Source organism: Cervus elaphus, chromosome 21 (assembly GCF_910594005.1).
Source record: "Cervus elaphus chromosome 21, mCerEla1.1, whole genome shotgun sequence".
Lineage (NCBI taxonomy): Eukaryota > Metazoa > Chordata > Mammalia > Artiodactyla > Cervidae > Cervus > Cervus elaphus.
In genome coordinates this window covers 7,344,243-7,365,844 of record NC_057835.1, presented here as the reverse complement: position 1 = coordinate 7,365,844, position 21,602 = coordinate 7,344,243, and the positions used below count along the sequence as shown (strand labels likewise).

The window sequence follows — 21,602 nt, the reverse complement described above, 5'->3', positions numbered from 1 at the left end:
GGTTCATCCGCATGGCAGGGGTCACTGCTTCATCCCTTCTGAGGCCGAATGGACTCCGCTGGGTGAATACAGTATAGTTTATCCCTCCCTCCGTTTACTGTTTGGGGTTTCCTGCTTCCTGCCTGTTGCGAACAGTGCGTCTGTGAATGTTTCCTGTACGAATTTTTGCTTGGACATGTTTTTATTCCTCTTGAGTCAATAGCCAGGACGAGTCCATTTAAAATGTCACCCCAGAATAAGGGGAAACAAGCCCTGGTTTTGTGTTCGTTCCCCTCGGGGTGGTTTGCTCTTTGCCGCGTCTGTCACTAACCATGACATCACTAGTGCTTCCTGGTCCCAGGAACCCCTCTCCTGTACCCCGGACCCTCCCCCCACGCCCCCGCATCCCAGGACCCCACTCTTGGGGAGCAGCCAGGATGCTCCAGTTGCTGGAGGGACTTGGAGGAGCTCTTGTCAACAGTCCTGGAGCCAGATGTTGACGGCAGGGTTTTTTCTCGTGCTTAATTAGGAACCAAATCAAATACACACTCCACTCGAGCTGTGGAGACCACTCCATGCTCAAGCCTGATCTTTGTCAAGAGTTTGCAGGAAAGCCTTCTCACTCTGGACACCGCGTCCGCAGTCTCCACGGAGGGACCCAGCACGTGACACTCACCCTTGATCCCATCCTGCAGGGGCGGTCCCCCAAGCTCAGTGTCTCAGATCCCTGTTCCCAGTCAAGGACCGTTTGCCCTTGTGTGAAGCGTGATGAGGCAGCGATACGTGATCCCGGGCTTCAGTGATAGCTTGTGGTCCATTCATGATGGAAGGTCTGAAAATGAAACTTTCTGAGGTTTGCACCTCATTCCTGGAGGGAGCCACTTGGCAGTCACTGGAGATATTTGTCATGTGTGTGTGTTATAGCCACGCTTTCCGGGAAACAAACTCACTCAGAAGGACAATGCAGATAGTGGAGTGCAGTTTATTACACCGGCGGGCCCAAGGCAGAGTCTCCTCTTAGCCAAGGACCCCGACCAGCATTTGTGAAAATCTTTTATACCCCATGTGTACGTGTCCAAACCCACCACCCCAGTCCCTTGATGCTTACAAAGGAAGGGTAAATACAATCCAGTCACAATAACCCCATCATTCACGTGTTATGTGTTTGTTCAAACAGTTAATAATCAATAAGCCCACAGTTACATTCCAACCAGTTAATAACCGATAAGCCCGTGCTTACATTCTGATAGATAGTGTCCAGAGGCAGGGGTGATTAGTGTCTGTTTTCTCTTAGGTGATGAGTAACCTGGATATGATCTTCAAGGTTCCCCTGTCTGGAGGGGGTCTTATCCTTCCATTGTCGTTCCCACAGGCACTAAGCAGAGAGTTCAGAGTCCACTGGAGAGGTGGCCGAGCACGATCAGCACAGACAGGCCTGAGATGGAGTCCAGGCCCTATGAATTCCTTCTTCATGTGTGTGGGGGGTAGGGGGCAGTCATTGTTACTGGCGTTGACCAGGTGAGGCCATGGATGCTGCTAAAGGTTTTGCAGTGCACAGACACCCACGCAGCCACGCCACTTGCCGGGGTGAGAAGCTGCTCGTGGGCTCGACTGATGGAGAAGTATTCAAAGTCTTCTCTCTGCTGGGCCATCCCTAACAGTTGAGTGTTGATCATTTAGCTTGACAGCTGTGTTTAGATGCCAAGCAGTGTGAGACCTTGGCAGACACCCTCTGGCCAGAAACGCTTGGCTTTACTTATGTCCAGTTTAAAGAGAGATTCATCTTGGCAAATCCTGGCTCTACCCCAGGACTAATATCCTGAGGGAAGCAGAGTGTGCGAGAGTGTCCTGGAGTCTGGGGACCTGACCCCCACGTGTCTGCTTTTCAGTGCCCATGGCAGTTCCAAAGACAACCTCGGAAACCCTGAAACACAAGATCAACCCCTCAGCGGGGGAGACCGCCCCACAGGCCATCGATGTGCTGCTCTACACCCCAGGTGAGGCCCAACCCCGGCTGTGTCGCTGCTGGGTTTGTAGCTTTATTGACGTCTACTTGATTTACAGCGTTGTGTTCATTTTTGCTGTACGGCAAGGTGATCCAGTTAATGCACGTACACACATTTTTCTTCATGTTCTTTCCCGTTATGGTTTATCACGGGACATTGATTACGGCTCCCTGTTCTGTCCAGTTGGGCCATGCTGTCTGTGTCGCCACTGTTCTTCTCAACAGTCTGAGAGCTGAGACTTGTGCTCACAGTCAGCACTGCCGTGGAGGGGCAGCGGTAGGGTGAGGGTGGACAAGGCCCAGGTGGTTTTCTGCCGTTGGAGGCAGAACTCTGGGTGACCAGGGGCAGCTGCTCTGCGGACTCGGAGGCCACAAGGGCCGTGTGTGGCTGAGTCCCCATCCAGCCTCGCCATCCTCACGTCCAGCGGATGCAGCCCCTGCATGCACATCTTTGGTTGGGGCGAGCCTGTTGTCGCTGGGATGGGGTAACGGCCCCTCCTGAGATGAGGTGCACATCTGATGACACAGCTGGCCGTTCCCCCCGAGTCAGGGACCAGGGGAGCGTTGGTCAAGCCCTCCGCGAATGCTGGGAGCCAAGGAGCCAGGCCCCGGGCACTGAGCCTGGCTTTGGAGCATCTCAGACTCTGGGGGACTACAGACTGCGTCTCAGTGGGCAGATCACCCCAACAGGGCCAGGAGACCAAGGCATGAATATCCCAGAAAGACTGGCAGATTCACACTTCCTGGACTAGGCCCGAGGAGGTGCTACAGAGCAGGGGTGGGGGAAAGACTGTCTCCATCGTAGGAGGTGCTGGGATGCTGTGGGTCCATGTGGGGAGATGGAGCTCAGGCACACCTCAGATCACACATGGCCATGGGCTCCAAGGATGGAGAGCTGAAAGGCAAAAGCAAACATAAGCGAGTGAAGCTTGGAGATGATAATACAGACAACAATCGTGATCCTAAGGTAAGGAAACGAGTCAGTCACAAGGCACGAGCCGTAAAGGAGCAGGTTGGTGACTTTGACCATATAAAGGATTTTTAAAAGAAACTTTCAAGTGAGTGAAAGTGATAGTCGCAGACTTGGTAAGGATGTTCGTAAGAGGATAGACTCGACACGGGGTATTTGAAGTCGGTGGTATTTAAAGAGCGGCTACAAGTCAAGGAGAGTAAGAGCCTGATTCAGAAGCAGGCAGGAGGCGTAAACACTTCCCCATGGAGGAGATCCAGACACCTGACTAAAGCCATCAGCCTCGTGAGCGCCAGGGAAATGCAAACAAACCACAAGTGAAAAAACAAAACCTTCACGGTGTCAGAGTGGCCACGATGAGAAAGACTGATGGTGTGAAGTGTGGGTGGCCACGTGGGGACAGTGGGAGCCCGGCTGTGCTCGGGGTGGGGGGGCGAGGCGGGGCGCGGCGGCCGCAGACCCTTCTTCTGTCCCTGAGCCCCCTTCCCGCTGCCTGAAGCGCTGCCCGCAAGAGAATGCTCAGGCCTCCTGCCGTCCTGCCTGGTGGAGGGCTCTGTGTGTGTACTTCTCTGGCTGAACCAGCCGGTCCGCGACTCTGAGCTCCAAGGGGCTTGGCGGTTCAGGCTGTGCTCACCTTTGGAGCCTGGGCACCCAGGGTGGCACCTGGCACTGAGCAGGACCTGAGTCTTGGCACGAATCACAAATCCCGAGCTGATGCAGCAGAGAGTTTTCTTTCAACACGTCGGGTTGCTTTCCTCTTCAGGGCATCTTGACCCAGCGGAAAAAGTGGAGGATGCTCACCCCAAATTATGGTGCGCGCTGAACGAGGGCAAGGTGATCGTGTTTGATGCTTCCTCCTGGACGATTCACCAGCACTGCTTTAGAGTGGGCACGTCTAGGCTGGTGAGTAAACGGTGTGCTCTTCAGAGTGGACAGTTTTCATCGGCTTCCGGGTCAGGCTGCGGTTTTGGAGAGCGAGCGTGTCCACCAGCACAGGCAGCGGATGCTTGGACTCCACGGCATCCTGCTTAGCTGGGGTTAGGGCTTTCATTTTTTTAAAAGCTTTATATTTTTGCTTGTTTATTTTTGGCTGTGCTGTGTCCTTGTTGCTGTGTGGGCTTTTCTGTAGTTGTGGTGAGCAGGGGCCCCTCTCCAGCCGCAGTGCTTCTCACTGCAGTGGCTTCTCTGGTTGCGGGAGCACGGTTCTAGAACGATTAGGCTTCAGTAGCTGTGATTCCCGGGCACCAGAGCGCAGGCTCAGCAGTTGTGGCGCACAGGCCCAGCCGCTCCACAGCATGTGGGATCTTCCCGGATCCGGGATCGATCCCATGTCTCCTGCATTTGCAGGCAGAGTCTTTTATCACTGAGCCACCAGGGAAGCCTGAAGGGTTTTCACTTTTATCTCGAGCTTTTAAATTGAATGTAAACTTGTTCTGTCTTTCACTTAAATATTCTCATTTAAGTGAGCAGATAATGGCTTTAATCACCCCTGCACTCTGAAAACTATTATAAAACTGGATTTCAGTCCTGTGAAGGGCAGGGCAGTATTCTCACATTTACATTTCCAGTCACCAAAAGCGGACACTGGAATTATTTTAACATATTTGGGGTTGAGACTGAGAACCACTTAAATAAAATTTGCATGATATCATAGTTATCGTGTGGTTGAGAAACCTCAATTGTTTGAGTTTTTAGACTGATAACTTAGTCCACTTTGTTAAAAGAAAGTTCAGTTCAGTTCAGTTGCTCAGTTGAGTCCAACTCTTTGTGACCCCATGGACTGCAGCACACCAGGCTTCCTGGTCCATCACCAACTCCGGAGTTTACTCAAACTCATGTCCGTTGAGTTGGTGATACCATCCAACCATCTCATCCTCTGTTGTCCCCTTCTCCTCCCACCTTCAATCTTTCCCAGCATCAGGGTCTTTACAGATGAGTCAGTTCTTCACATCAGGTGGCCAAAGTATTGGAGCTTCAGCTTCAGCTTCAGCATCAGTCCTTCCAATGAATATTCAGGACTGATTTCCTTTAGGATGGACTGGTTGGATCTCCTTGCAGTCCAAGGGACTCTCAAGAGTCTTCTCCAACACCACAGTTCAAAAATCATCAATTCTTCAGTGCTCAGCTTTCCTCACAGTCCAACTTTAACATCCATACATGACCACTGAAAAAACCATAGCCTTGACTAGATGGACCTTTGTTGACAAAGTAGCATCTCTGCTTTTTAATATGCTATCTAGGTTGGTCATAACTTTCCTTCCAAGGAGCAAGCGTCTTTTAATTTTGTGCAAAAACCACCTCACCCTACCCCCTAGAAACCCAGGATCAAGTGTTAGGTCTGTAGCCGTTAGTGCTGCCAGGATCAGCCCACTGGTTTTTGGAGGGCTCTCAAGGCCCCTCGTGGCTCTTTGAAAATCATTTGTTTCTGTGTGATGTCACCCTCATGCCCCAGGGCCTAACACAGCCACACCTGGAAGGGGCCTTGTGAATTCTGGCGTTTCCAGGAGAGGGGCGGTCGGTGCTGTCTTTCTGGTGGGGTTTGCGTGTCTTCAGCGACGCTACCCTGCTGTTCAAAAATGCTGTCACACCTCCTCTCTGGTGGGCTTCATCCTGTTCAAGACCCTCAGGGTACAAAAGAAGCCACTGTCCCAAGGGGTCTTACTAGGAAAATTTTCATGCCAACTCCTTTAACATGCAACAACTTTTTTTTTCCTGTGAAAAGCAAGGTGAAGTGAAGTTTGCATACTTAAGTGTTCAGCTTATATCCACTTTGATAATCATGTTCCATCATCTAAAAGCAAGGGGACAATCTATGGCACGTTCTGTGCTTCCAAAACTGGGCTGAAACAGAAGCACTGTGATTCAAATCCATGTTGCCAAAGGGTGGGGATCATTCTTAAAGTTGCTAAAAACCATCCCCCTCCACATTCAAATAATGAGCTTCAGATGAGAAAGGAATGGGATCCAAGACACATTAGAGCAAAATATTTATAGAAGTCTAGTAACGCTTTAGATCAAACAAAAAACAAGAAGGAAAAATTAAGGACATCATTCTTACTCTAAAATTTAATTTTTTCCTGTTGCTTCTTAGTTACAAGCATTTCAAAGACTGTTTAATAACAGAATAACTTTAAAATGCTCCTGAAAATGAAATCAAATGGCTGCATTTTGTATCAATCTTTATTGATTGGCAGTTAGGCCAGGTAACATTTAATTAAAGCAGAAAGTTAACAAATTATGTGAAAATATCTTCCCACTAGTTTCACAGGAGCAGTTTGTATCGTTTGACAAGGCAGAAAGTTGGGCAATTATCTCTAGAAAATGCTGCCTCCTCTGAAATTTGAAGTTCAAAGTGGTTTATCTGAGATATCCTTGGGCCACTAAAGAAAGACATTTAACTAAAATTATAATAATTCTTTGGTAGATGCCACAAAAGAAAGAGCTTTTTAAAATAATTAATTTTGAAATTAGCAAAGTAGCATCTTTCGAGAATACGTATTGGTAAAATCGAAACTATCAGTTTTTATAAGCTCTTTCATGTGGTAATGATAAGTAGAAGTAACCACCAGATAAGTAATGGTAACCACCAGATAAAGTAACAGTAACCACCATCGATAGTGATTTACTGTATTAGGTCTAGCCTCAGCCCCTCCAACATGATGTAACTGTTATTCTTGTATTTGAAAACCTGAGACATCTGTTAACAGGTTCAGTAAAATGTTGCTAGTGTCATGGATGAAGGCCGACACCAGCTCAGGAAATTTTTAGGGATGCAGTCGGGTTGGTTGAGATGTACCAGCAGACACACTTATGGTTCACACGTTACGTGGCTTGTATAACTCTTCAGTGTTTTAGCCCTTAATTTCTAATTTTGGAAACTCTACAGATAATCACTGTTGTCGGTTCTTGCCATGCCAGAATCCCTGAGAGCTGTCTCCAGCTGCAGGAGCACTGGGAGTTTTGTTTGTTGCTAGTACTCTTTGGAAGGAAAGTTATGACCAACCTAGATAACATATTAAAAAGCAGAGACATTACTTTGCCAACAGAGGTCCATCTAGTCAAGGCTATGGTTTTTCCAGTGGTCATGTATGGATGTGAGAGTTGGACTGTGAAGAAAGCTGAGCGCCGAAAAATGGGTGCTTTTGAACTGTGGTGTTGGAGAAGACTCTTGAGAGTCCCTTGGACTGCAAGGAGATCCAACCAGTCCATCCTGAAGGAGATCAGTCCTGGGTGTTCATTGGAAGGACCGATGCTGAAGCTGAAACTCCAATACTTTGGCCACCTCATGCAAAGAGCTGACTCATTGGAAAAGACCCTGATGCTGGGAGGGATTGGGGGCAGGAGGAGAAGGGGGACGACAGAGGATGAGGTGGCTGGATGGCCTCACCGACTCGATGGATATGAGTTTGAGTAAACTCTGGGAGTTGGTGATGGACAGGGAGGCCTGGCGTGCTGCAGTTCATGGGGTCGCAAAGAGTCGGACATGACTGAGTGACTGAACTGAACTGAACTGAGTGTGCAGATTTGCCTCATCACTCATTGATTTGTGGCCCCAGAACAAACACTAATGGAGCTTTCGTGGTTGTCCAGTTGTGCTCGTGGACAGGGCCTGGTAGCTGAGTGCACGTTTTATCCAAGGTCGGGCAAGGCGACTCTGCCTCTGGGGTCAGCTCAAACTGTGCACAGGTATCCTTTTCACGGCCTATTTAGTGCCACATCTTTCACATTTTTGTGCTTTGTGTGTGTGTGATTTTGCTGTTTAAAATGCTGCCCTAGCGTAGAGCTGAAGAGCCTTATGGAGAAGGTGCAGACACAGTTTGGACCTGTGTTGTTCAAGGATCAAAGGTGTCCTTAAACAGAAATGCACATCAGTGATGACGTGTTGATCGCGTGACAGTGATGTGACCCGAGGCCAGCAGGAACCTGAGCCTGTGAGTTCCCGGGAGTGGCGGCTCGGCGCGGGACACACGGGCCGTTGACCGTGCTGCCGTCTCCTTGGCCCGACAGAACTGCATGGTGATGGCGGAGCAGAGCCAGGTGTGGGTCGGCTCGGAGGACTCGGTCATCTACATCATCAATATCCACAGCATGTCCTGCAACAAGCAGCTCACTGACCACCGCTCCAGCGTCACGGGCCTGGCTGTGCAGGACGGCGTGCAGGCGACCAGGTGCGGTGGGCTTCACTGGGTGGGGGGCCGCCTGGCTCGTGGGTGGGTCAGGGTCCCAGAGGGCAGGGTCCCAGTGGCTGGGCAGGGGGAGCGAAGCAGGTCTGGGAGGCGAGCCAGGGGACGTCCCTGCATGGCTCTGGTCATGCGTACAGAGAAATGGTCTGAGGACGTGGTCAGAGAAGACCCCCTCCAGGGTGAGCATGGTGGGCACGCGGCGGGCCCTTGGCCTCCCTGCCCGTTCCCTGGCTCTGGGCTTGGCCTGCCGTCCTTGGCCTGTGGACGCATCACTGAAGTCCCCGTCTTCGCATGGGACCCCCGTGTGCCTCTGTCCAGCTGTGCACTTATCAGGACACTATTCAGTACTGGATTAGGGTCCACCCTGTTAGCGTCACTTCACTTCTCTGAAGACGCTGCTGTGAACTAAGGTGGCATTTGAAGTGCTGGAGGTTAAGGGCATCAACATATCTTTCTTCGGGACCGCAGTTCAACCCATCGGCTGTCGAACCTCACCTCATTCCTCACTGTCCTTACTTCATTAAGACGGTCAGGCCCTGAGGGCAGCCCCTGAGGGCAGCCCCCGTCTGTTCCCTCGCTGGGGCCTGGGCCTGGATCGGGGCCTGGCACACCGCAGGGGAGGGGTGGGGGGCGCTGAGCTCCCGGCAGAGCCCGCTTCCCGCTGTGGCCTGGAAGCAAGTGGGCACAAGTGGCCACGGCTCCTTTTTGGTTGCTCCCCTGGTGCCACCCCCACCTCCTGTGCCCCGAGGGCCAGGGGTGCCGGGTGTTCTCAGTCTGGGGGACTTGGGTCCTCAGTTGAAGGTGGCACGCCATCAGGAGATGCAGGGCACACAGCACTAGCTGAGCCCGCCCCCCTGCAGCTGCCAGTCCCAGAGCCCCGCTGACCCTTGGCCTCGCGCTTGCGGGGGGTGCCGGGAGCACTTGTTTCTGGCCCCTTGCTGGGGGACGTAGATTTTAGTGAGTGGTTCTGCTCACAGTCCCTGATGGAGGGGGCGGCAACCCGCGGTGGGAGGTGCCGGGCTGGCGTGGGTACTGAGCGTACCCCACCACCCTGGTGTCCGCGGTGTCCCCTCTGGCGGGGCCTGGGTGCTGAGCCAGCTGGCAGCGTTGTTCTCTCTGGATGGAAAGGCCGTCTTTCCATCATCCGCGTTGTCACCACCATCGCGTGGTCCTCTCGGGCCGCAGTTAAGTGTGCGCGTCTGTTCGCCCCAGCACCGTGTACTCATGCAGCACTGACGGGACGGTCCTGGCCTGGAACGCAAGCTCCCTGAGGGTGACCGGCAGGTTCCAGGTGCCCGGTGGAGGGCTCTCGGCGATCAGACTGCACGGCGGCCGCCTCTGGTGCTGTAAGTGCCCCGGCCCTGGCCCCTGCCCCCGCTAGGCCAGGAAGAGGCCAGGCCCTTTCCTCTGCCTCACATTCCAACTGGGGCTTCAGAACGCAGGTTCCTTCTTTGTGCTCCTGCTCCCCACATCCCTCCTGAGTGTGCGGCTGCCCGCTGCCCCACCCCCTGCCGTGCCCCTCCCCCTCCCGAGGCCCCTCCCCCCGTGCCCCTCCTCTCCCCGCCCCCTCACATGCCCCGCCCCCTCACATGCCGCCCCCCCCCCCCCCCCCCCCCCCCCCCCCCCCCCCCCCCCCCCGCCGTGGCCCCCCTCTCCCGGTGCTCCTCCCCCCTGCTGTCGCTGCGCCCCCAGGGGCCATGGCCGCTCCTCCCGCAGCCCCCTGGCCCCATCCTCTGTGTGCTGACGTGAGTGGTCCTAAGCCGGCACTTGGCCGAGCGGGGCGGGTTGTGATGGGGAGGTGCAGACGCCTGAGGCGTGGCTTCTGTATTCATGAGCATTACAGCGCAAAGGTGGCCTGCACTTTGAAGGCTTCGCTAGCGTGTGCCAGATACCACGGACGATGGTCATGGATACTTTTTAAATCGAAGCATGTTTTACCTGTGATGAGATGCACAGTGTGTGTGTGGTTCGCTGTGTGTTGAAAGTGCACACCACATAACGCCTGACACGGCAGACACAAGGTTTCCCTCGGGGCCTGGCCCCGCTGTGCCCCTCTGCAGGGAAACGCCTGTTCTGAATTCTCCCTGGGTTTGTTCGCCTGGCTCCTGAACTGTCTGTAGATGGGCTCTGCAGCCTGCACTCTTTTCATCTGGCTCAGGACAGGCAACATGATGTTTTTAGGGTTCATCATCCACAGTGTTTGCGGAGCGACAGCACGATCATTCCACTGTGTGGATGCTACAGCCCGGTTACTGGTTCCCCTGTGGGTGGACCTGGGTTAACCATGTTTCACCATCTGAGAAACTGTCATCTTTTCTGAAGCTGCCACATGGTTTTATGTCCCCACCAGTGGTACATGAGGCTTCTAGTTCCTCCCCGTCCTCACCAAACCTATCATCTATTTTTTATTGTAACTGTCCTGGTGGGTGTGAAGTGGTATCTCACTGTGACTTTGGTTGCGTTTCCCCCGATGACTCATGGACTGTTTGCCATCTCTGTGTTTTCTTCAGAGACATGTCTATTCAGACCCTGTGCTCATAGGTCTTCTCACTTTCAAGGCGATTAATGACATGGCTGGGTGTAAACCTTTTTTTCCCCTCCATTTTCCCATCTGTACTTCTTTTGTTCCTCCCTTCCTGCTTCCTTTTGGGCTTTTTTTTTTTTTCTTAAATATTCAATTTAATCTTCTTTATTGTCTCTCTAGTTCTTTGGGCTTTGTTCTACTTTTTAGCAACGGCACTAAGGATTTCAATATGCAACCTTAACTTCTCACTACATACCTTCAATAACTATTACACCACTTCATGTATAATGGACACAGTGCACAGTAGTAGAATTAATTTCATTTATCTTTCTTTCCCCTCCTATTGTTGTTAAATGCCATTGTGATAAACTTCATATTTTAGAAAATTTTGCCTAAGTACTCAATGGTCTTGCAAAGAAATTAAGAAAAGAATTTATTTTTGTCCATATGTTTATCATTTCTGGTGACCTCCGTCCCTTCTTAAAATTCAGGTTTCTGCCTTGCATCACTGCCTCTTAGCCTTAGGATTTCCAGTGACCTGTGTCTGCTGTAAACTCCAGGCTGACATGTAGTTTCCCGGCATGTTAGCAATGTCATTCCATTGTCTTGCAGCTCTTCTTGTTCCTGATGAGCAGTCGGCCGTCTTTCCCACTGTTCTCCTGAACAGAATGTGTCTGGGGTCAGTGGCTGCTTTTAAGGTCCTGTCTCTGGTTTGCATGAGCTGGGTGTGAAGGGCTTTGTGTTGATCTTGCTTGCGGTTAACTTTCTTGAATTGAGGGGGACCCCGGGAACTGTGCTGCTCACCGAGTTTCATTCTTCCCAAGACTATATCCTTCAGCTTTGGTTGGTCTCTGGTGACTGTCAGATATGTGTGTGTCCATTCATGGGTGCATTTGGGACTAAAAATCCCTGTTAAATATGGGGAGGGATATAACAGATTATAATGAGGGTAGATAACCTTGTTTTCCGGGTAGAATTCCTCATATTTTTCAAGTTAATGAGTATAGTAAGTAGTTTTCCTATTTAACAATGAGAAAAGCACAAGAGGAAAGCAGGGTTTCTTTGGGTAAAGAACAATCTTTCCTGTGAAGTGCTGTTCCAAGTCTTTAAGCAAGGATAACAAGCTAAAACCTTAGTCACTCAGCTGATGGGATCTGTGGGCACTGAGGTATAGCCTAGAAGGATGTGAGTGTGGAGGGGCAGGGTGATGCCTCTGACTCCCCCACAGGCCCTTGGTGAGGTGAGCCTGGGGGTCCTGACTTCCCTCTCCAGTCTGGTCAGTGTTTCAGACCCTCTGTACCTTCCCCTAAGTCTGCGTCTGCTGCAGCACCACAAACTGCCCCCCAGCCCCAGGCCTGAGCGCCCCTCACAGGACGTGGCTCTAGCGGTTACTGGGAGGGAGCGGAGCTCATCCTGCTCCCCACGGTTGGAGGTGGGCACTGGGAGGCGCATGTGTGGTCCAGGCTGCGGCCTCTGTGTGTTCAGTGTCAGATCCGGGGTCGTCACAGACGACTGGTCACTTTGGGTTGGTCCCTGGCACCTCAATCTCTCTGCTTATCTGAAAAATAAGGTGGAAATGCCATCTCTCCCACTGGACAGCAGGCTGGCGGCTGGGAGATGCGAGAGGCAGAACATGGGCCTCGGAGTGTCAGTGGCTGTGAGGGTCACTGACCGTTACCCCAGAAGGCGGCCCTGACGGGCTGGGCACCTTGAGGCCAGTGATCGTTCACCCACATCTGTGGCCCCACTCCTTGCTCTGTGTGCAGCAGGCCCCCTGCACGCTCACACAGGCTGGGTGGCTCTGAAATCCGCCTGCCGCCCTCTGCAGTGTTCGTGGGCAGTGCGCATGCTGGTCGGCACTAAGGAGGGGGTCCCTGGGGGCATTAGTGCCTCTTGGCAGGACCTCCTGCTGCCCAGGTATTCCTAACAAGTAGAAGCATCTGAAAGGACCTTCTTAATTAGGGCAAGTGGATGATGGCATCTCGGGATGAAAGCCTTCCTGGAGGGATGCTGGGGTTTCTATTAGGTCTCAGGCAGGAAGGAGAGGCTCTCCCCTCCTGTGACTGAGAACCCAGCTGAGCTCCCAAGTCCCGAGTATGGCCAAGGGTCATTTCTTGGTGGGCTTGGAGTCCAACCACCATGACAGGAAGCTGGAGCCCTTCTGGGGGGCTTGCACCTCCTCCCTCTGCAACCAGACGGTGCTGCCCGCGGGGCGGGGCTGCGTCCTCCTGTCCCTGTGGCTTCATGCAGGGTGGGAGGCGGAGGGAGCAGGCAATAAAAGCCCCGAGAGGACAGCCCTGTGGCTCCTCGCCTTATCTTGAACCTGACTCCGTCTCCCCTGGAAACCTGATCTGATGACCTCGCTGCTGGATAATTGTGGTGACTTGTAGCTCTCATGATGTGGAGACTTGGTTTGCTTGAGTGATTAATAGAAGCAGACAGAGAGGAGCTTTGACAGAGAGATGTGTCCCACAAGGCTGGGAACCATCACCTAGAGCTCTAATTTTTACCTATGGGGGTATCACATGGCCTGGCTGCAAATAACCATGGCAGGAAGGATTCCACCAGCTTCCTCGTCGGCAAAGATGGTACTAACCACCCAAGTGTCTCTGAGGGAAGATGTGAAAGCACCACATGGAGGTTCAGTTCAGTCACTCAGTCGTGTCGAACTCTTTGCGACCCCATGGACTGCAGCCCACCAGGCCTCCCTGTCCATCACCAACTCCTGGAGTTTACTCAAACTCATGTCCATCGAGTCAGTGATGCCATCCAACCATCTCATCCTCTGTCGTCCTCCCGCCTTCAATCTTTCCCAGCATCAGGGTCTTTTCCAATGAGTCAGTTCTTTGCATCAGGTGGCCAAAGTATTGGAGTTTCAGCTTCAGCATCAGTCCTTCCAATGAATATTCATGACTGATTTCCTTTAAGATGGACTGGTTGGATCTCCTTGCAGTCCAAGGGACTCTCAAGAGTCTTCTCCAACACCACAATTCAAAAGCATCAATTCTTCTGCGCTCAGCTTTCTTTATAGTCCAACTTTCACATCCATACATGACTACTGGAAAAACCATAGCTTTGACTAGATGGACCTTTGTCAGCAAAGTAATGTCTCTGCTTTTTAATATGCTATCTAGGCCTGTAACATGGAGGCTACAGTTAGAGTGTCTCACGCTGCACTCAGATGTAGGGAAGGGGCCGTGGCCTGCTGGTCACCCTGAGCCCCCATGGCCCTTTCATCCCTGCGCTTCACGTTCACTCTGCCCACCCCTCATCCTGCTCTTCGGTCCTGCAGGCACTGGAGACAGCATCCTGGTGGTGAACATGAATGGATCTCCTTGTCAAGAGCTGAAGATCGACGGGAGCTTTAAAGAGACAGGCACCTCCTTCCTGGGATTCCAGCTCATGCCCGAGGTACCCCAGCACATTGGGTTGGGCTGGCGCCCCCGAGCCGCGGGACTGCCGCCGCGCTTGCCCTGACCCGTTTCACTTTAGCAGGAGCAGCTCTGGGCGGCCTGCGCCGGGTACCCCGACGTCTACGTCTGGAGCCTGCAGGACCTAGCCCAGCCCCCGCAGAGGATCCATCTCCAGGACTGCTCTGAGATCAACTGCATGATCAGGGTGAAGAAGCAGGTGAGAGGACATGGGCCTGGGGGTGCCCCTTGCTGCCTGACTGGGGGCCCCACGTGCCTCCCAGCTGGGCTACACATGTGATGCCCGCTTCTCCTGGCAGATCTGGGTGGGCGCCACGGGGCTGTCACAGGGGCGGCTGAAGGGGAAGATCTATGTGATGGACGCGGAGAGGAGGACGGTGGAGAAGGAGCTGGCGGCCCACACGGACACGGTGAAGACGCTGTGCTCCGCGGAGGACAGATACGTGCTGAGCGGCGCCGGCCGTGAAGAGGGGAAGATCGCCATCTGGAAGGTCGAGTGACTGAGGGGGCGTGTGCACTGCGAGCCAGGGACGCACCTTCTGACAGCTGCTGGCGCTTCCCGAGGGGAGGCGGTCCAAGCCGGCCGGGGCCATCTGCCCGGTGTCGGGGTGGGCCCACTGCAGGGCCTCCTGGGCTCTCTGACCGCTGGGCTCTCTGACCTCCTAGAGGTTAGCTGATGAAACTGGACCGTTTCCGGGGGTGGGGGGGTGTTTCTCAGGCAGCCTCTGCCGAGAAGCCCTCCTGTGCTGTCTGGATGGTTCCAGGATCTACACCCTGGGCCAGCGCCAGGCTAGCCAAGAGCTGTCGAGCTAAAGCACCCATGAGCTGCAGACTGCCAGTCTCTGGCCATGCTTTCCCACCCGCTTCCCTCACTCACTCGCCAGATACCAGGCGCCGGGCTTACAGGAGCCCGGTGCCGGTACACTGACCTCTTGTTTCCAGTAAAGCTCATGAGAAGGGCTGCTTCTAAATGACCACGTTGTGGTTGAGTAGGTTTGCACCTGCCCTTGCTGTCGCCTGTCAGAACAGGGGACAGAGCCTGCCCAGGGAGGGGACAGCACTGGGGTGAGGCTGTCTGCATGGGGCTGAGACAGGCTCTGTGTTTTTTCTTTTTAACAAATGCAGTGTTGTTTTTTTTTTTTCATTTATTTTTATTAGTTGGAGGCTAATTACTTTACAATATTGTAGTGGTTTTTGTCATACATTGACATGAATCATGAGACAAGTGCTCAGGCCTGGTGCACTGGGAAGACCCAGGGGAATCAGGGGAATCGGGTGGAGAGGGAGGTGGGAGGAGGGATCGGGATGGGGAATACATGTAAATCCATGGCTGATTCATGTCAATGTTTAACAAATGCAGTGTTTTTATAATGAAAAGAGACATTTTTTATACCAAAGATCAGCATTCTATCTAAAACAGCACAAATAAACCCTTACCGGACATGCGTGTCCATTTCCACTGCATCTGGATCCTGGCTGCACAGCGTGTAATGTATATGTAGACAGTGCCTTATTATTTAACTGAAGATAATCATACTAGCAAAAGGCCTTTTGTACAATTTTACTGTAACACTGAGCTTTTGTCCCTGTTTTGGCTTGGCTGCTGGGCAAAGAGGGAGCGCTGCGTCAGGGCCCCAGGCTGTCCCCCAGGGGGCCACAGCGCGTTACGCCACAGGAGGCTGGCTGCCACACCCTCTGTCCTGGGTCTGTGGAACCTGGCTGGACATCATGCCAGACCTCGTGAGCAAGTTCTCTGTCAGGTCCCCAGGACACAGCCAGGCTTCCGAGGTGTCTGCAGTGACTCCCAGTTGAGAGCTATAGCCTGGCCTCTGGCCGGGGCAGAACCTAAGCATTCTGGAAGGTCTGATCATGTTCTGGGATGTCCTGAGACTGTGGTACAGAGAAGAGCCAGGTGGCTGAATCCCCCCAGTCCGTCCTTCTGGGGAAGGTGTGTTCCCCTGACTTCTAGAGGGAAGACTGGTCTCCCAGCAGCAGAGGGCAGAAGGTGGAATTCTGCTTTTGTACACACATGAAAAACTAGAGTAAAAGCCCATCAGAAATCCACATAAATTATTGAATTCCCATCCACGTGCAACCAGGTATCTTCACCTCATCAGGAATAAATTCTCATGTGCTAACACTGCTGTCCAGTTTCTTTACTTTAGCCAGGGTTAACTTGTGGGGGCGTCTTTAAAATAGTACAGGACTGCTCAACATCACTGACTATCAGAGAAATGCAAATCAGAGGGACAGTGAGGTGGCACCTTGCAGCAGTCAGAATGGACATCATTCAAACATCTACAGATAACAAATGCTGGAGAGGGTGTGGAGGCAGGGGAACCCTCCCACACTGCTGGTGGCAGTGTAAGTTGGTGTAGCCACTACGGAAAACAGTATGAAGGTTCCTTAAAGAACCAAACGTAGAATCACCATATGATCCAACCATCACACTCCTGGGCATATTTCCAGAGAAAACTATAATTCAAAAGGATACATGCAGGACTTCCCTGGTGGTCTACTGGTTAAGAATCCACTTTGCAATGCAGGGGATATGGGCTTGATCCCTGGTCGGGGAACTAAGATCCCACATGCCACAGCTGAGACCCGACGCAGCCAAATATTAAAAAAAAAAAAAAAAAAAAAAGATGCATCCCAGTGTTCACAGTGGCACTATATACAACAGCCGAACGTGGAAGCAACTGAATGTCCATCAACAGAGTGGGTAAAGATGTGGTCCGTATACACGATGGAATACCATCCAACCATAAAAAGAGCGAAATGATGCCATTTACAGCAACATGGGTGCAACTAGAGATTACCATACTGAGTGCAGTAAGTCAGAAAGAGAAAGACCATATGATATGACTTGTGGACTCTAAAATATGGCAAATGAACCTATCCATGAGATAGAAACACACTCAAGGAACAGAGAACAGACTGCTGGTAGGTAAGGGGGCTGGGGGGGGAATGGGGTGGGAGGCTGGGCTTAGCAGAGGTAAGCTTTCATAGACAGAATGGATATACAAGGGCCGACTACAGCACAGGGAACTACAGTCAATATCCTATGATAAACTGTAATAGAAACTATAAAAATATGTATGCGTGTAACTCAGTCACTTTGCTGTGTGGCAGAAATTAACACATTATAAACCAACTGTACTTCAATTTTAAAAATATTAAAATATCTTTAAATGTATTAAAATATCAAAATATCTTTGGTATAGACAAAGATTTTTTTTAAGAAACAATACAAAAAGTGCTAAATACAAAAGAAGAAATTAGTGTATTAGACTTCATCAAAATATGCCATTAAGTGAAAAGAGAAACCACAGATGAGGTGAAACTATTGACAGTGCTATGCAACAAAGACTTGCATCCAAAATAAATAAAGAGCTCCTACAAATCAATAAAAAGAAAAACAATTTAAAAAATGGGCAAAAGATTCTTCACTAAAGAAGGTATATCGATGGCCAGGTTGAAAAGAGGCTTAAAATCATGAGTCATCAGGAGTGTCAAACCACAGTGAAATAACACTTGTACACTTGAGAATGGCTAATGTTGTCTACGGCCATACCACCCTGAACGCGCCCGATCTCGTCTGATCTCGGAAGCTAAGCAGGGTCGGGCCTGGTTAGTACTTGGATGGGAGAATGGCTAATGTTAAAGATTCACAACAGCAAATAAAGATGAGGATATGGAGCAGATGGAGTGTCCATACACCACTGGATAGAAACAGCATAACCACTGAGCGAGCGGTCAGCTTCTTTTAGACACATACCCACCCTACAACTCCACAATGCCACACTTAGCTTTTTACCCAAGATAAAGCAGAACATATGTCTATGAAGAGACATGAGAATCACCATAGCATCTTTATTTGTGATAGCCCTATGCTGGAAACACCCATCAGCTGGAGAATGGACGTGATATAGCTGCACAAGGGAATTCTATACAGCAGTAAAAAAAAAAAAAAAAAGGAATTGAACAGCCGTGTGTTTGACTCGCCAAAGCAGGCTGGGCAAAGTTGACACAAAGGCTGCTATTTCCATTCACACGAAGTTCAAACCAGACAAAAACAATCATGATAACTGAATTCATATCAGTGGGGATCGGGGGTAAGCTGGAAGGCATCAAGAAAGAATTATCTGAAGAAACCGTTTCATGCAGATTGAGTGTTAGTTACTCAGGTGTAGGCATATATCAGAATGTTCATAGAACATTGCACCTGTTCATGTCACTGTGTAAGTTCACCCACTTAAAAAAAAAAATCACTACGGATTCTACAGATGTTAAAGAATTAGGGAATATTTTGAATTTGATGCCAGTAAATTTGGCATCAAACTTAGATGGAATGGAAAATTTATGTAAAAGATATAAACAACCATGACTAATTTAAGAAGAAATAGACACCTGAACAGACTTATTTACAATAAAGAAATTTAATCCATAATTTAAAAAGATGACAGGAAAAAAATGACAAAGAATTCACTGATAAATTCTTCCAAATATATAAGGAATAAATAATACAAATTTGATAATTCTTTTCCTGAAAACAGGAGAGTTGAATGCTTCCTATTGCATTTATAAGACTAACATTACCTTGCTACAAAAAACAGATATTACAAAGAAAAAAATACCAGTTCCCCTCTTAAACATTAAAATCTTTTTAAAAAGTTTAGAAAATAAAATCTAGCAATACATAAAGAGGACATTACCTTATCATTAAGGAAATTCACCACAGGAATGCAAAGTTGGCTTAATATTCAAGACCAATTGATGTAATTCACCATCTTAACAAATGCAAAAAGAGAAAACACAAGTTCATCTCAATAGATTCAGAAAGAATATCTGACATAATTCAATATCCATTCATGTTAAGAACTCTCAGCAAACTAGGAATAGAAGGAAACTTCTTCAACTGGATAAAGAGCAGCTAAAACCCACAAACGTTGTGCTTAATGGTGAAGAGAGTGTTTTCACTCTGAAATCAGAAATAAGGCAGACTTCTTCCTCTTACAGATTGGGAGAAAATCTTTACGAAATATATGTCAGATAAAGGAATTCTATTCTGAGAAGTCAAAAGTAACAAGGAAAACAACCAAAAAATAGGACAAAAAACTAGGTTAGAGATTTCACCAAAGAAGATATATAAATTGCAAACACAGGAAAAGATGCTTAACATCCAAGGAAACACAGATGAAAACCACAAAGAGACAGCACTCCATACCCTTCCTTCCAGGATCCCTCATGGTTTACGGACCTCTGGAAGAACCCTGCCTTGTCTTTGAGTGTGTCTGTGTGTGTCTGTCATTTCTGAGCACCTGGGAAAGACACCATGTGCCCACTGTCTAGTATCTCAGAGCTCAGTTTCCTGATCTGAAAATTATACAGGGACTTCCTGGCGATCCAGTGATTAGGACTCTGTGCTTCTACTGCTGGGGTCACAGGTTTAATCCCCAGTGGGGGAATTAAGATCTCACATGCTGTGCTGTGCAGCCAAATATATATACAATTATTATATAATTACGTATGTATATAATTATGTAATATATATAATTATACAGTCTCTCAATTTTGTTGGCAGAACCAAGCATGTCAAAACAGAATGATGTAAAACGAACTGTCCAAAAACAACAACAAAAAAGAACTGTGCAAATGGGAAGTAGATAAAAGGTTTATAATTAATGCCAGTGAGTTCTCTGTACTGAGTTTGAAGCCAAATGTGAGATTTCCCACTAAGAATTCAACTCTTTTCACTAATAATTTTTTCTTCCCCTACTCCTAGGAAAATCCTAAGGCATACCTACCAGAAACACAAATTAGTGAATTTTTACAATGACAGATGAAGTACAGACAGACAGGTGATAATAGACAAGATGAACAAGATATAAATACAATTTTCTCTTATTTTCCAATAAAAATTAGAACAACACCCCCAAAACTTCTGTTCATATTGTTAAAGGAATGTAGTAGACCAATCCGTGCTAATAAGATGATCAAATAGTTTGCTAAACAAAAAATGTAGATTGCAAACTCTACGTGGGGTGGTTCAATTGTAAAACCCAAACAAAACATAGATTCTGCACTAACAGCGGTGGGACAGATGCCGAGGCTTGCGGGTTGAGGCGGGGTCCGGGGCGCTCGCTTCCGGTGACCTACCCCTCCAGCCTGCGGACCCTCCTGCCCGAGCCTGGCGCGTCCCCGGGGCGGGAGGCCGGGTGAGGATGTGCGGCACCGCCCCCGGCCCGCTCCCGTCTAGCCGGCCCTGCGCTCCCCGGGCGGACGCCAGAGGGCGCTGCCAACTCGCTCGGCCGCGAAGGGGACGAAGGCGGTGCCCGGACTCCAAGCTCCGCCCCGCAGGGAGCGCCCGCCTCTAGCGGCCGGCGCAGCCGCAGGAGGCGCGATGCGTGGTCCCCTCTAGTCCCCAGGAGCCCCTTGGTCCCTCCGACCGGGAGGTGTGCGCAGGGTCCGTCCGCGGGGCGCTCATGGCACAGCGCAGGACTAGGCCCCGGGGCCTGCCAGCCTCCATCCCCTTGATGACCGGGATGGACCGCCCTGATAGGCCCCTTGGTGACCGCACCCCCTCCCCGACGCGCGCGAGCCGACCCCTTTCTCCCATCCCCCATCCTGGGGCCGGCTTCTGCTGGACCCCAATTAAGGGCAATCCTGCTCCCCACTAGCTAGCGGTAAAGAACCCACCTGCCAATGCAGGAGAAATGAGAGATGCAGGTTTGATCCCTGAGGTGGGAAGATCCCCTGGAGAAGGGAATGGCAAAACACTCGAGTCTTCTTAGCCTGGAGAATTCCATGGACAGAGGAGCCTGGTGAGTTGCACAGGTCCAGAGGGTTACAAAGGGTCAGACACGACTGAGCGACTTAGTACGCATGCACACTCTCCTCCCCAGTGCAGGTCAAGCAGACCCTTTTGATCAAATCGACCCCTCCGGCATCACATCTCACCACCTGTGTGACCTCGGGCAAGCCCCTCCCCCTTCACTAAAGCCAATGCCCAGTCAGGGTGGCGGTGACTGGCAGCTGCCCGCAGCCCCAGCCAGGCTGTGGCACCCATCTCATGCCTGATGGTAGCCTGGCCCCTCTGTCTGGCGGGCAGTAACCAGGGTGGCACCCGAGTTCCCCTCTTGCCTAGAAGGCTCGCTTACCAGTAGTCAGGACAGGCCTTGGGAAGGAAGGGGGACGTTTCCCCACACGGCCTCGGGCCCCAGCCGGGGGTCTGACCTAAAAAGGCTGGGCCAGGTCACTGGATGCTGGGTGAGCCTCATCTCCTGCTGGCTCAGCCTAAGCCCACACCTGAGCCAGGTGAGGCAGGGGTCCCGGGGGTGCTGGGGGCTCAGATATGGGCCCCAGGTTGGGAGCTGGGAGGGCCTCTGAGCACCACCCCAGGAGCCCACACCCACGGGCAGGCCCTCCCCGCAATGGGCCATCAGGCTCCAGGGAGGCAGGGGCGAAGGTAGGGGCTCTGGGGACCTGGCAGACACACACCCACACTGGA

At 50.9% G+C, this 21,602-nt stretch overlaps 1 protein-coding gene across 3 annotated transcripts in view; it reads left to right on the top strand.

Annotated features, from left to right (window-relative positions):
• The window catches only part of DENND3 (DENN domain containing 3), a 52,957-nt gene extending 37,662 nt beyond the window's left edge, over window positions 1-15,295 (top strand). For 2 of the 3 annotated variants that reach the window (XM_043879942.1, XM_043879940.1), the window contains 7 exons: window positions 1,869-1,976; window positions 3,718-3,857; window positions 7,962-8,122; window positions 9,350-9,483; window positions 13,954-14,072; window positions 14,154-14,291; window positions 14,392-15,295. In XM_043879942.1, coding sequence (XP_043735877.1) covers window positions 1,869-1,976; window positions 3,718-3,857; window positions 7,962-8,122; window positions 9,350-9,483; window positions 13,954-14,072; window positions 14,154-14,291; window positions 14,392-14,592 — 1,001 coding nt within the window. In that variant the 3' untranslated portion in view covers window positions 14,593-15,295. The remainder of the gene's footprint in view (window positions 1-1,868; window positions 1,977-3,717; window positions 3,858-7,961; window positions 8,123-9,349; window positions 9,484-13,953; window positions 14,073-14,153; window positions 14,292-14,391) is intronic. The other variant, XM_043879941.1, reaches the window with a different exon arrangement.
• The last annotated feature ends 6,307 nt before the right edge of the window (window positions 15,296-21,602 follow it).